The sequence below is a fragment of the Delphinapterus leucas genome, chromosome 8 (genome assembly GCF_059928025.1).
Source record: "Delphinapterus leucas isolate spDelLeu-1000000601 "Yukka" chromosome 8, BTC_Dleu_Yukka2, whole genome shotgun sequence".
Taxonomy (NCBI): domain Eukaryota; kingdom Metazoa; phylum Chordata; class Mammalia; order Artiodactyla; family Monodontidae; genus Delphinapterus; species Delphinapterus leucas.
In genome coordinates, this window is record NC_143136.1 from 34,790,464 (window position 1) to 34,803,430 (window position 12,967).

General features: G+C 39.9%; 2 protein-coding genes across 5 annotated transcripts in view; one reads left to right on the plus strand and one right to left on the minus strand.

The window, feature by feature from the left end:
- The window catches only part of ORC2 (origin recognition complex subunit 2), a 58,240-nt gene extending 49,344 nt beyond the window's left edge, over nucleotides 1-8,896 (plus strand). For both annotated transcript variants that reach the window (XM_022567377.3, XM_089916523.1), the window contains exon 18: nucleotides 1-8,896. In XM_022567377.3, coding sequence (XP_022423085.1) covers nucleotides 1-87 — 87 coding nt within the window. In that variant the 3' untranslated portion in view covers nucleotides 88-8,896.
- The window catches only part of NIF3L1 (NGG1 interacting factor 3 like 1), a 16,032-nt gene continuing 7,636 nt past the window's right edge, over nucleotides 4,572-12,967 (minus strand). For all 3 annotated transcript variants that reach the window (XM_022567379.3, XM_022567378.3, XM_089916528.1), the window contains 3 exons: nucleotides 11,454-11,592; nucleotides 9,753-9,836; nucleotides 4,572-5,974 (listed from right to left, as the gene is read on the minus strand). In XM_022567379.3, coding sequence (XP_022423087.2) covers nucleotides 5,790-5,974; nucleotides 9,753-9,836; nucleotides 11,454-11,592 — 408 coding nt within the window. In that variant the 3' untranslated portion in view covers nucleotides 4,572-5,789. The remainder of the gene's footprint in view (nucleotides 5,975-9,752; nucleotides 9,837-11,453; nucleotides 11,593-12,967) is intronic.

The window sequence follows — 12,967 nt, forward strand, 5'->3', positions numbered from 1 at the left end:
GGAACTGATGGAGTGGAATATTTATTAATTCCTGTTGACAATGGAACATTGACTGATTTCTTGGAGAAGGAAGAAGAGGAATTTTGAAGCTCTCCTGTACTCTTGAATCTTCTGTGGAAGAGTTGTACCCCAGCTGCCACTCCTCTAGTCTAAAATGTTATGTTTACATCCAATATTAGACTCTTTTTCCAATGTACAAGATTTAAAATTGGGAGGGGGAATGTCATCAATTAGCACCTTGATTATTAGCCTGGCTGGTGTACCATCCTAGTACTATGCAGTGGTCCTCAAGTTGGAGAAAATGTGCCTTTCATTCATTACCTCTCTGGAGACTTCTTGCTGGAAGGAACAGTGTGCTCAGGGACTATTTGGAGCTGGATGTTTTGAATTCTTTTATACCAGAGATGATACTCCTAATTTTTCGAGGGCCTTTTAACACTCCTGGAGCTATTTGCGTGCTTGTTCCAGAGTGTGGAAGTACAAAGACGTTGCAGCATCACGTAAATCGGCTTTATTTGCTATTCCATGTGTCAGAATTGAAGAGTGTAATAGAGAAGGCAGATCATCTCTTACTGTTTCTGAAATGGCTTAACAAAAGGTGTAAGATTGGGGGAAAGTAGGTAATTCAGCTTTCTCCTTTTGTATTTAGGCTCCATGCTGACAGAGGAAGAAGGAGCATGATGCTATTCAGTTGGGAGAGTAGGAAAAGCATAAAGAGTATATAGGGTGTATGCCCATCCCAGAAAGCACGTGAACAGTAACAGATCGTGCTGCTCAGGACGCTTAATGTCTGTGCCGTCACCTTCAGGATACAAGTTAGAAGCCAGGCTAGAGAAACACAAACCTGAATTTCATTTTAGTTATTTTTTCAAGGCAACAGAAAATAAAAATTTAGCTATTCTTGTACATCAACATGTTTTTCTTTTCTTGAATAACATGCAGATGAGCAGCATATTAATGGCTGGCTTTAAATGAATTTGATTTCTCTATCAAGTAGGCCTAAAATTCACTGTAAGACATTTCAGTGTTTTTCCTTAAAATGACAATCTCCTAAATACTCAAGCCTTTTTTTCTCTTAGGAAAGGTGAGAAGGCTAATCTCGGCCACTGGAGTCAGCTCATAGTCTTCACATACTCCCTGAACTATTTCATACTTGGAAATGAAATTCTTCATTAAGATATCACTGTAATATACTGCATCAGCATTTCTCACTCATTTCTCATCTTGTAAACCCCTTTTATGAAAATATTTCCCAAAATGATCAGAATTTTTAAAACCATTTCTTTGTGTCATATAATGAAGTAATTTTATTTTAAATCCATGCATTAAGGGGTTTAGTCTTAAGCATAATTACTAATCAAAATATTTAAATTTATACATGAATAGGATTCTAAAATTGTTTAATTGTACCAAAGGATATGCAATGAAAAGTGATTTTCCTTACCATCCCGATCCAGTCCCTTAGGCAGCCATTGACAGCGGTTTAAGCATTCTTCCCAAGGTATTCTATGCACATCTAAGGGTATATTTGTCTGTATTTCTCATTTTAAAAACACAAATGGTGGCATATGATGCTTGCTGGTTTGCACCTTGTTTGTTTTTTGCTTAATATATTTAGTTTATTATAACTTACAGTATAAAAAAGTATATGAAATCTTTAATGACCTAATGTGCAAACTTTGCATTTGCCCTTAAATATCTACTGGTTTATTTTTATAATTTTTGTGTCTATACTGTTTGCAAGCAGTATGTGTGAATAGTCTTTACTATTAATAAAGAAACCAATTTGGATATAACCATTTTTTTTCATTTATAGTACTGGGATTTTTTACTAAAGATATCTTGAAGTGCTTCAGAAGTTTTATGAGTGCATCTCACAGTTCTGATGGTGATCTTGACAGAATTATATGTTCTTCGTTACCTTGTTTCAACGTCAGTGTCGCTTCAGCTCTATCAGTTTGATTGCTAAGGCTCCAAACTTCTGCTGTTGCTCGCTTCTCGCAAGACTGAACAGACCTGAAACCTTGAAAGATTTTTCTGGCTTCTCTTAATAAAATGGCTAAAATAGGCCAAAAAAGGCACAGGGGATGCAGGACAGACAGTTACACTCTACAAACTTGGCATAATACTGAATTCCTTAGGCAGGGAGTTCTAAACCAGTTCTTGTGATACTCCAGAAACTGAACTTTCTTAGCATCATGTTTGCCATTTTAATATATGAACATGTCATTCATACAAAAGATCAGTAAGTTCGAGGGATGGTGCATAGGTTTTACTTAAAAAAAAAATTACTAACAAAACTTTAGAAATCTACAGTTGACCCTTGAACAACACAGGTTCGAATTGTGTGGGTCCACTTAAATGCAGATTTTTTCCAATAGTAAATACTACAGTACTACACAATCCACGGTTGGTTGAACCCACGGATATATAAAGAGAAACAGCATACAAAGGGAGAGCCAACTATAAGTTATACTTGGATTTTTTTACTGTGCAGAAGGTCAACACTCCTAAACCCCACATTGTTTAAGGGTCAACTGTATTTTTCCCCCCAACCAATTCAAACCTGGAGCCAGTAGCAAGTTCACAATGTATTTTCCTACATTCTAGGAGGTGAGGTGACTCTTCCAGCTTAGTCCTGAATGGCTCTCAGATACAACAGTGAGTCATGAGAGTCTGCCTCATCACAGACTGTGTCTCCTAAAAGCCAAGGGATAAACTGTCATGTAAATGACTTTCTCAGGCTTTTTGTAATTATTTGATCTCTCTCCCTTGGGAGAGTCTCCCATACTTTAATTTTTCAAATTGCTGTTAAGCCATGTTAATTCATGTTTGCTGAGAACTTACTAAGTAGAAGGCTCTGTGCTAGGCAGTTGAGAGAATATGAAAATGTGACGTGAAATATCTAGTTGAGGTTTTAACAGCATTAAAAATTACAGTATCCTTAATGTGTTGAATAAAGTAAATTTGAAATAACTAACACTATGGAAAATATAACTTTAAGCATGAGTATAACAAAGCTCATTACCAAATTTTCATTATTTTGGCATATATCACTTGGGCCTCAAGTCTTAAGTATTTAGGTCACCTAAATACTTCAGCATCTTTACTTTTGCTACCCAAAGTGTGGTCCTCAAAATGGCAGCATCAGCATCTCCTGGGAACTTAAGAAATGCTTGGGCCCTTACTCATGCATCTGAATCAATCTGCATTTTAACTAAATCTCCAGATGTTCTGGTACACATTAAAAGTATGGAAAGCAATGATGTATACAACTAAGCGATCAACGTGTTAAAGTTAACAGTTCAGAAAATTTGACAGCTGAAAGTAAATAATCTTGAGTGGTACTTTTTAAAAAACACAGGAAGAAAAAAATAAAAAATAAAAATAAATCCTGCATAGGATGTGTTTGGGGGTATTTTTAATTATTTAGAAATGCTAGCATGCCAGTAAAGAAACCGGATTTAACTAAAATTACTTCACTGAGATCCTTACTGCCGTCATCAGTCAGTTACAGGTGAAATCACATCACACCTTGAGTGTGCTATAAAGAAAAAAAGGAGGGTTTGAGAGCTACTGGCCTCAGTTCATTTCTCTGTCATCACCTCTGACCATACCTTCCTGCGTTGTGCTTTCCACCATGACAGTAATTACTTGGGTTTTTCACTGTGCCGTGCTGTTTCTCTACTTAGTGCACTTGTTCAAGCTGTCCCTCTTGACTGAATTCTACCCCCTTTCCCCAGAAGACCTTCCCTATAAACCCTATGCATATCTTTATCATAGTTACTTAAGAGTTTATTGTAACCGTCATCCAGACTTCTGTCCTATCCTCCCCACATCTCTATGGGCCCAGCACACAGAAAGTGAACAGTGGATGAATGAAGGAAGCAAATACCATTAAGACAGTCTCTCAAAGCTGCTATCATCTCATTCTCTCTACTGTGACAAAGCTGACCATCTCATTGAAGCTTTCTGTTCTTGGCTTCTGACACTTAGCTGTTCTCCCACCTTTCTTGGTGGCTCCTCCAACTCTAACTGGGGGGCATTTCATAAGGCTCACTCCTACTGGTTATTTCTGTAGTGAATCAGTATTACAGATGAACCACCAAGAATAATTTATAAGTTAGGATCCCAAAGCCTCCAGGAGAAAAAAGATTGGTAGGAAAAGGATCCTACAAAGGAAATAGAAAATTCTATGCTTCTCATCTTAGACAAATAGTATTTTAAAAGATTTGCTTTTGCCATTACCATAGTAACATGCTCAGTGGAGAAATTGGAAATACATATAAAAGCATTAAAAAGAAAAAATGGGGACTTCCCTGGTGGCGCAGTGGTTAAGAATCCGCCTGCCAATGAAGGGGACGTGGGTTTGATCCCTGGTCCGGGAAGATCCCACATGCCGCGGAGCAACTAAGTTCGTGCGCCACAACTACTGAAGCCTACGTGCCTAGAGCCCGTGCTCCGCAACTAAAGAGGCCACCGAAGTGAGAAGACCACACACCGCTACGAAGAGTAGCCCCCGCTCGCCGCAACTAGAGAAAGCCCACGTGCAGTAATGAAGACCCAACGCAGCCAAAAAATATATATATATATTAAATTAAAAAAAAAAAAAACAAAAAACCTCTCATCATACCCCCCAGAGAAAATCACAGTTAAAATGGACTTTTTTTTCCCTTCAGGATTTCTTCCATACCTCTTCTATCAGTTCTGTCATCAATGTATTTGATTAAGATACACTGTAGTTAAGCACACAGGCTCTGGAGCCAGACTGCCTGAGTTTGTGTCCTAACTAACTCCATCACTTCCTAGCTACGTGGCCTTGGGCAAACTACTTAACCTCTGTTTCAGTTTCCTCATCTGTAAAATGGGAGTAACAATACTTACATGCTTGTTTATAAAGGATTGAAAGTGTTTATAAAGCACCTAGAAGAGTGCCTGGCACAAAATTAATACTGTATAAGTAAGTACTCACTAACATTATTTTGAAAGTTAACCATCTTTATATTGAATACATTACTAATAAAATTACAGGTGAGTTACCTAAAAAGCAATAAAGCAATAATTACATGAATAATGATCATGTATATTTAAAACAAAAAGCAAAACTCATCCTGAGGGACTTCCCTGGCCGTCCAGTGGTTAAGACTCCATGCTTCCACTGCAGGGGGCACTGGTTTGATCCCTGGTCGGGGAACTAAGATCCTGCATGTGGCACAGCATGGCCAAAAAAACCCAAAAAACTCATCCTGATTCTGAAATTTAGGTGGGAGGTTAGTGATCTAGGAACAGAAACATACAGATAGACCTTATCACCCTCCAGGGGCTACTACCTATATACAGGTGTTCTAATCCCGAGTTTTAAAGTTTATATGTATATATATATATTTTTTGGAAAAGTATATTTTTAAAATAACTAAGGACAGAGAGATATAGAATGACACATCCCATCTATAATTAAGCTAAGGAGATGATTACTTGAGCTACTGATATTTCCCAAGAATGTTAAGTAAACAGGTTTACTCCATCTTTCCTAGAGGTTATAATGAATACATATTATACAATATATTCTTTAATTTGTTCTTTATAATAATTGTGCTTTAATGGTAATTATATTATTGTTTTTACCTTCTGAGCTACAGAACATCTGGTGAAGCAGATCAAGAAACCAGAAATGATAATGTACCTTCTAAGACATTCTTTCAGAAGGATACCCCACTGATTCATGTTATGCATTTGAGTTGGGAGCCATTCGATTTGCAGATTGTGTCATCTGGTTGTTCCTGCATGCATTATACCACATGAAGAGGGTCCCTGTCTATTTCTGACACGATAATATTAATCTTATTCTCCAAGTAAGCATCCAGCATATCTCGAAGATCAGAAAGAAAGCCTCGTTCAGTGTTGCTATGTTCACAGAGGATCACATTTATTCCTTGGGAAGCAGCATCTAGAACATCATGATGGGACATCTCACCTGCCAACAAAAGAAAGAACAAATATTTAAATATTAGACACAGAGTCTGAGGAATGCTGAACCATAACAGCAGAAATACCAACTTTGCATTCTGTATGAAGCAAATGTAATACACCAGAACTTTACATATAAATCTAGAAAGTTATATGCATGTTTCTTATATGTCCTCCAATTTAAAAAGAGATACGGAATTCCAAATTCTTTCTCCTTGGCAGATCCAAGGCAAGTAGCCAAATTCACACATCCAACAGTATCTGATACTGCCATAACTAGACCTGTAGGAACACCCATTCAAAATGTTTCCACAATAAAATAAACGACCACTGCTAAGTAAAATGGGGCTTTCAAAAAGTTTCTTTCCTATGTAACTATGAAATAACAAATACCTCAAGAAAATCCTAGGCTTACAGTGATGTGAAGCCCACACACGGCAACGAAGAGTAGCCCCCGCTCGACGCAACTAGAGAAAGCCCGTGTGCAGCAACAAAGACCCAACGCAGCAATAATAAAATATAAAATGAATAAATCTTTAAAAAAAAAGAAAGTCCTAGGCTTACTTCCCAGAGACTCCTTTACACTTTGTGAGTACCAAAATTTTCAGCATCAACCGTAGTCTAATTCATAAGGATGAAATGAACTTAAGGTTATTTCTAAATTAAAAGCAAGGTATTTTCCTTTGACTTAGGCAAAACGCCTAGAAGTTACTGGTGGAAGAGGATCTCATCTTTTGTGAAAAGATTTTGGGAAAACTCAAGTGTTTTGAATTTTAAAAAACACCATGTATGAACCTGATGACTTCCAACTTAAAAGCAAAAATATATTATGCACAATTTGGCTTGTTCATAAAAAGCATAATTTTGAAATATACTTAAGAGACATAAACGCATTAAAAAAAATGGTTCTTAGAAAAAAAAGCCCCCCTGCCCAAATCTTCAATTCCCCACACTCCCCCCTACCCAAATATGCATCATTTCATTATAAGGAATAGTTTTTATTCAGGCACCTTTTAAAACATCTTAATCTAAGTAACAGTAGAGAAAAAGTAAAAGGAGAAAAAGACACTAGGGTGGCTCAGTTAGAAGTCATGCTTTAGGAAAGACAATCTGGCTGCCTGGACTATTATAAATGCACTGGCTGGAGAAGGCATGGAAGTGGGAAAATCCATAAAGACCCTGCAGTAACACCAGAAGACAAAGGAAAGAAAGGCTGGCTCAGGATGGCAGCTATGGGAAAGAAAAAGCAAATCAAAGACAATTTATATTTGCAAGGAGCAATCTCGCCATCTGCTGGTCTTTCTAGGATATTACCCTTTATGACCTAGCACATCAAGCTCAAAGGAAGGGTGATGAAACTGGTCTATTGGCTGGGGCTTCCCATCCCTGAAGTTACATTCAAAGTGATGCCTCACAGACCGTAGACATCTTAAGTTAGCCAGATAAGAAGATATTTTCTGTTTCCCCAACTAACCAGATAGGAAGGACATTTTAACATTTTGGAACTGTGTGAATTTATCTTAGGTACATATTGCTTTATAATAAAAAAACTAATTTAAAAAAAGTCATTATTTATGAAGAAACAGACACTCCAAACTGAGAGATATACAACAAAGCAAATGGCCTACACTCTTCAAAAATGTCAATGCTCTGAAGACAAAGTTTAGAACTATTCCAGAGGTAGTGTGTGATCATGGATTGGATATCAACCTGAAATCATCACAGCATGGTCATATAAGAGAACATCCTTGTTCTTAGGAGATACAATGCTGAGGTATTTAGGGGTAAAAGGTCACCATATCCGCAATTTATTACAAAATGGTTTGGGAGGAAACATGTAAATATATAAATATAGGTATGCATACACAAATATATACACATATATTGTATGATATGTTAGAGAGAGAGAAAATGTACAAATGTGGCAAAATATAACCATTGCTAATCTAGGTGAAGGGTATACAGGAGTTCATTGTACTATTCTTGCAACTTTTCTATAGGTCTGAAATTCCTTCAAAGTAAAATGTTAAAATTTTAAAATAGAAACACCATGTCATAAGATATCAAATTGCCTATACACTGAAAGTTTGTTTCAATCTGGTATAAATTTGAGGGCTTATAAAAATCTTACCTCTTTTGAAGGATAGAAAAGAAAACAGGTAATGGTCACATGCATTTTTAGTTGGTTCAAAAAATACATCATGCTTGCTCAGATGCTGCACCTCTATACTTAGGGATGTGACAATGTTTCAAGTGCAGCAGCCTCTGTAAGGGGGTGTGCTAGACAATAAGGCATGGGTGTGGGTGGCAGGAGAAGCCTTAGTAATGGAGGGCCCCAGGGATAGCCAAAGGAACAGCCAGGGGCTTAAGACCCTTGAGTCTAGTCCTAGAAGTGGGAAAAGTAATCTTTAACCCCCAGTCTCCTAACCCTCAGGAGGCGCAGAGGTGGAAATACCGCTGGTAGCAGCAGTGTACAAAGTGCCTCCAACTCCTTGGAGGAATGATGGGCCAAGTTACCAGTTAGGTATTACCCACAAGGACAGAGTATAAAGCCTGGGAGCCAAACAATTAATGTCCAATAAGAAATGCATACTGTAGGTTAAGAACAAAGTGACAGGAATCGGGAGAGGAAGTCATGACCACCAGGGGCAGGAGCTGGACACTGTCAAGAAAAAGCTGCTCAGGGGAGGTGTCTCTAAGCTTTTACCACTAGAAGTTTAAGAAAGGGGCAGGGCTTCCCTGGTGGTGCAGTGGTTGAGAGTCCGCCTGCCGATGCAGGGGATGCGGGTTTGTGCCCCAGTCCGGGAAGATCCCACATGCCGCGGAGCAGCTGGGCCCATGAGCCATGGCCGCTGAGCCTGCGCGTCCGGAGGGGCAAAGAGAAGACACCTTAGCCAGGGAAAACAGCATGAGCAAAGGCTGCATGAAAGAGGATGAAACATTTAGGCTTCACCAGGACAGCTGAAGGAGATCACTGAAGGGTTTTTAGCCTGGATAATATTATCCACCATCATATTTGTACTTCTGAAAGTTAGTTTTGTGGGAGTGTGTGGAAGATTAAGATTAGAAGCTTGATGAAGTACTTCAAGTAGAGGATGCCCGGATGGAGACACAGAGAAAAGTTCTAGAAAGATTTTGGAGTTATAACTGATAGAAACTGATGATTGTCTTTAGGGCTGAGTAAGAGGAACCATTTTCTACCTAAGACGACAAGGTAGAAAGTGTCCCATTAACTTACATATGAAATCTGAGAGAAACCATGTTTAGGAAGAAGTTAGGTTAAATAAGTGCTGAACATCAGTTTTTTAGATAATCTAATTGTTTAATGATTTTTTTCCCCTCCACAAAGAATATGGTATGTTCCCAATTTTGGCATAGTCCCTATTTATTTCAGGTTCAAGTAACAGATCCATCTATATGTCAGATGCTGTCCTAAAGCCTGCTATTATTAGATCCATCTATATGTCAGATGATGTCCTAAAATATGTTGTTTTTTTTTTTTGGCGGCACGCGGGCCTCTCACTGTTGTGGCCTCTCCAGTTGCGAAGCACAGGCTCCGGACGCACAGGCCCAGCGGCCATGGCTCACGGGCCCAGCCGCTCTGCGGCATGTGGGATCTTCCCGGACCGGGGCACGAACCCATGTCCCCTGCATCGGCAGGTGGACTCTCAACCACTGTGCCACCAGGGAAGCCCTATGCTATTTTTTAACTTGAAAAAAATAAACCAAGGTAGGGAAGGGATGCACAAGAAAAGGGTAGAAAAAAGATCCAAAGGCTGTCCTACCTGTGAGGTAGAGGTCGGCCTCTGTTCCCTGAAGGACGCTGCTCCCAGAACCAGCACACACGGCCACGACTTTGACTGCGGACTCTTCCAGATAAAGGAAACAAGAGGCCACTACTTTATAATTCCCCTTCATTTTAATATTATAATTTGTACAGAGAATCCTAAATGTAATGCAGATTCCACTCCTAGTCTCATCACCAGTACGTGAATTTTGCTTACCAAGTTTTAAAAAATAATAAAAAACACCTTCACATAGGCAAACAGACTATTCCTTGGCATTGCAGAGCTAACCCAAGGCAGCATTATTATTCCTTCAGATGTATGTTGCTGCAGAAGCCCACATAAGGCACCCCTGAATAGTATCAACCACTATTAGCACTAGGCTTTGGGCTTCACTGCAATGCTGCTCAGTAAAGCAACCTCACCCGGGTCTCCAGGTAACAGTGAGAGGTAAGCAGGTAACTCTCTGTTCCCAGGTAAGGAAGCTAAGGAACTAAAAGGGCTAGTTAGAGGATGCTATGAATGGATTTGACACACATTTTTTTTAATATCGTATTGATCCTGAAAGAGCATCCTCTGAAGAGTGAAATACAGAATCTTTCAAGCCAAAATTCAATAAGTGTTTAGCACTTAGGTTTCTAGAATGGACACTTCATTAGTGGTATTTCAAAAGAGTGGCACTGGAGCTGGTCAGAAGTCCAATCCCATCTCTGCCACCAACGCTTTTTGGAAACAAACACTCATGAGTTGTTTGATCTAGCTGTGGACTTTGGATAAGTTTCTCTCCAAACCTCAATTTTTTTCACCTGTACAATGGGAATAATAACACCTCCCAGACAGCTAACGATGGCCAGCATTTACTGCACTTAATGTGTGCCAGTCACATGAATTATACCACCACCTCGGTGAGTTAGGTTTTATTATTTCTGCAGTTTTTACAGACGAGGCTACCAGGACACAGGGGGTTAAATAGCCTGTCCAAGTCATGCAGCAGACAGGACAAACATGAACCCAAGGCGTTCAGATTCCACACTCATAACACCTGTGCTCTACTCGCCACCTTCACAGTGGGAACTCACACACTCAGGACACTAGGTACAGTGCTAGGCTCACTGCAGGGGTCCAACAAATGTTCTGTCCGTTCCTTTTGTTACCCAAAATACTGGGGAAAGCCAAGAGAAAAGGCAGTGGCTACAAAACTCAGAAACTGCACTGGATCACATCACTTAGTACTACCTCACTATAAAATATTGCCAGTATTGTAAAATGTAAGATTTGCATTGTAACTGGAGCAATCACAATTTCCAGCTTTCTTCCTGGATATTGGTAGGATTGCACTTCATGCTCTCCCTGGGTTGAGTAATTCCGGACAATGAACTGAACAGAATATGTATTTCCAGACTAGAATGTTTAACTGATGGTTTGAGACCCTCCCTCTGCAACAGTAACCAGTCTACAATGAGCAAACTTCCCCCACCGATTTGAGATGAATGTGGAGTGTGCCTGAGAAATAAATCGTGTTTAGGCCAATGAGATGTATATCACAGTATAACCTCAACCATCCTGATCGATAAAGTAAAGCAGTCATCTCCTGTGAGCTGCTAACACGTTTCTATCATCTATACTGACACAGCCAAGAGTTTCAATTTTTGCCCAACAGTATCAGTAAGTATACTGGACAAATAAAGGAGACATATTTACCTAAGGTCTTCCCTACTCCAAGAGCAAGGCGAACATGAGACAGTTTTAGGTGCCTTTTGATTTGCTCAATCATGGTTGCCAAGGAGACAGACTCATCCAGGGTGCATAACCGTCCCATCCCAGTATGTAGAAGCAGAGGCTGAAGAGAAACAAATTAGAAAAACTGTACATCATCAGTCCTAGAAAACAAATCCATAGAACAGACAGCAAATGCCGAGATCAAGAAAACAAGCATATTGGGTTTCCCTGGTGGCGCAGTGGGTGAGAGTCTGCCTGCCGATGCAGGGGACACAGGTTCGTGCCCCGGTCCAGGAAGATCCCACATGCCGCGGAGCGGCTGGGCCCGTGAGCCATGGCCGCTGAGCCTGCGCGTCCGGAGGCTGTGCTCCGCAACGGAAGAGGCCACAACAGTGAGAGGCCCGCGTACCGCAAAAAAAAAAAAAAAAAAAAAACAAGCATATTATCAGCTTGCTATAAAACCAGCTCCAGGCTAAAATTTGGGGATGCAAACCTGACAAAAACATTCTCTGACTTCTAGGAGCTCAGTCTCCTGGGAAGGCAGATGTTTAAACAATGAAAATAAAAGTGTTTTTAAATACAAAGTAGGTATTGTTTTTTTCTGGGAGCACAAAGGAATGACAAAATAAATGAATTGAGACTAGGGGAGGTGGGTACTTGGACTAAGTGGAGTCAAACAAGGTTCTACAACGACTTGGGTCTCGAAGACAGACCAGAAAGGAGTTAAAAAAGGAGTGATGTCAAGTGCAGTGTGGTGGGTTAGGGACAGGGTGAGATGTGGAGAGGCATTCTAAAGAGAGAGATCACGTACAAAGGTGCCAAGGTGGGAGAGACCGCACAGGGCAGATGCAAAAGCAGACAGTGTAGCTGGTATACAGAGCAAGGGATGCGGATGGAGAAGACGCGGAGACAGGGGTCCTTGCCAGTCATGAAGGGCTTCACACTCTAAGCTAAAAAGCCTGGATTGTCTCCTGTAGGCGCCCACTCAGGAGACTACTCATATCCCAAGTGAGAGAAGATGAGAGTTTCAACTACTGTGGTGGCGAAGCAAACAGAGAGGAGAAACATTTGTAGATTTCGGGACAGAATCAGCAGGTTGGATTTACAGGGGCAAGGGAGAGCTGTGCAAACCGCAAGTAAGATAGATGATGATGCCACCAATAAAACAGAAAAAAGTGGTATCTAAAGGCGTGGTATGGGGATAAGGTCAATACTTGTATATACTGGATTTTAAATACTTGTAAGAGTCATAGGTGGAAAATGTTCAGAAAGTGGCTGGAAATATAGGTTCTTTTAAAATTTTTTATCTTTTACCTTAAGAAAGCATTCTGAGACAGGAAGTAAAGACATAGGAATCATCATACAAATGGCTGTCAAGTTAAAAGAATGAATAAAAACGGTCCAGGCATAGGGTATAAGATAAGAGACTGAACCTGTAACTGAGTCTCTAATCCTGAAGAAGTACCACTAGGGTCTAAATGTTTCCGTCCCCCTCA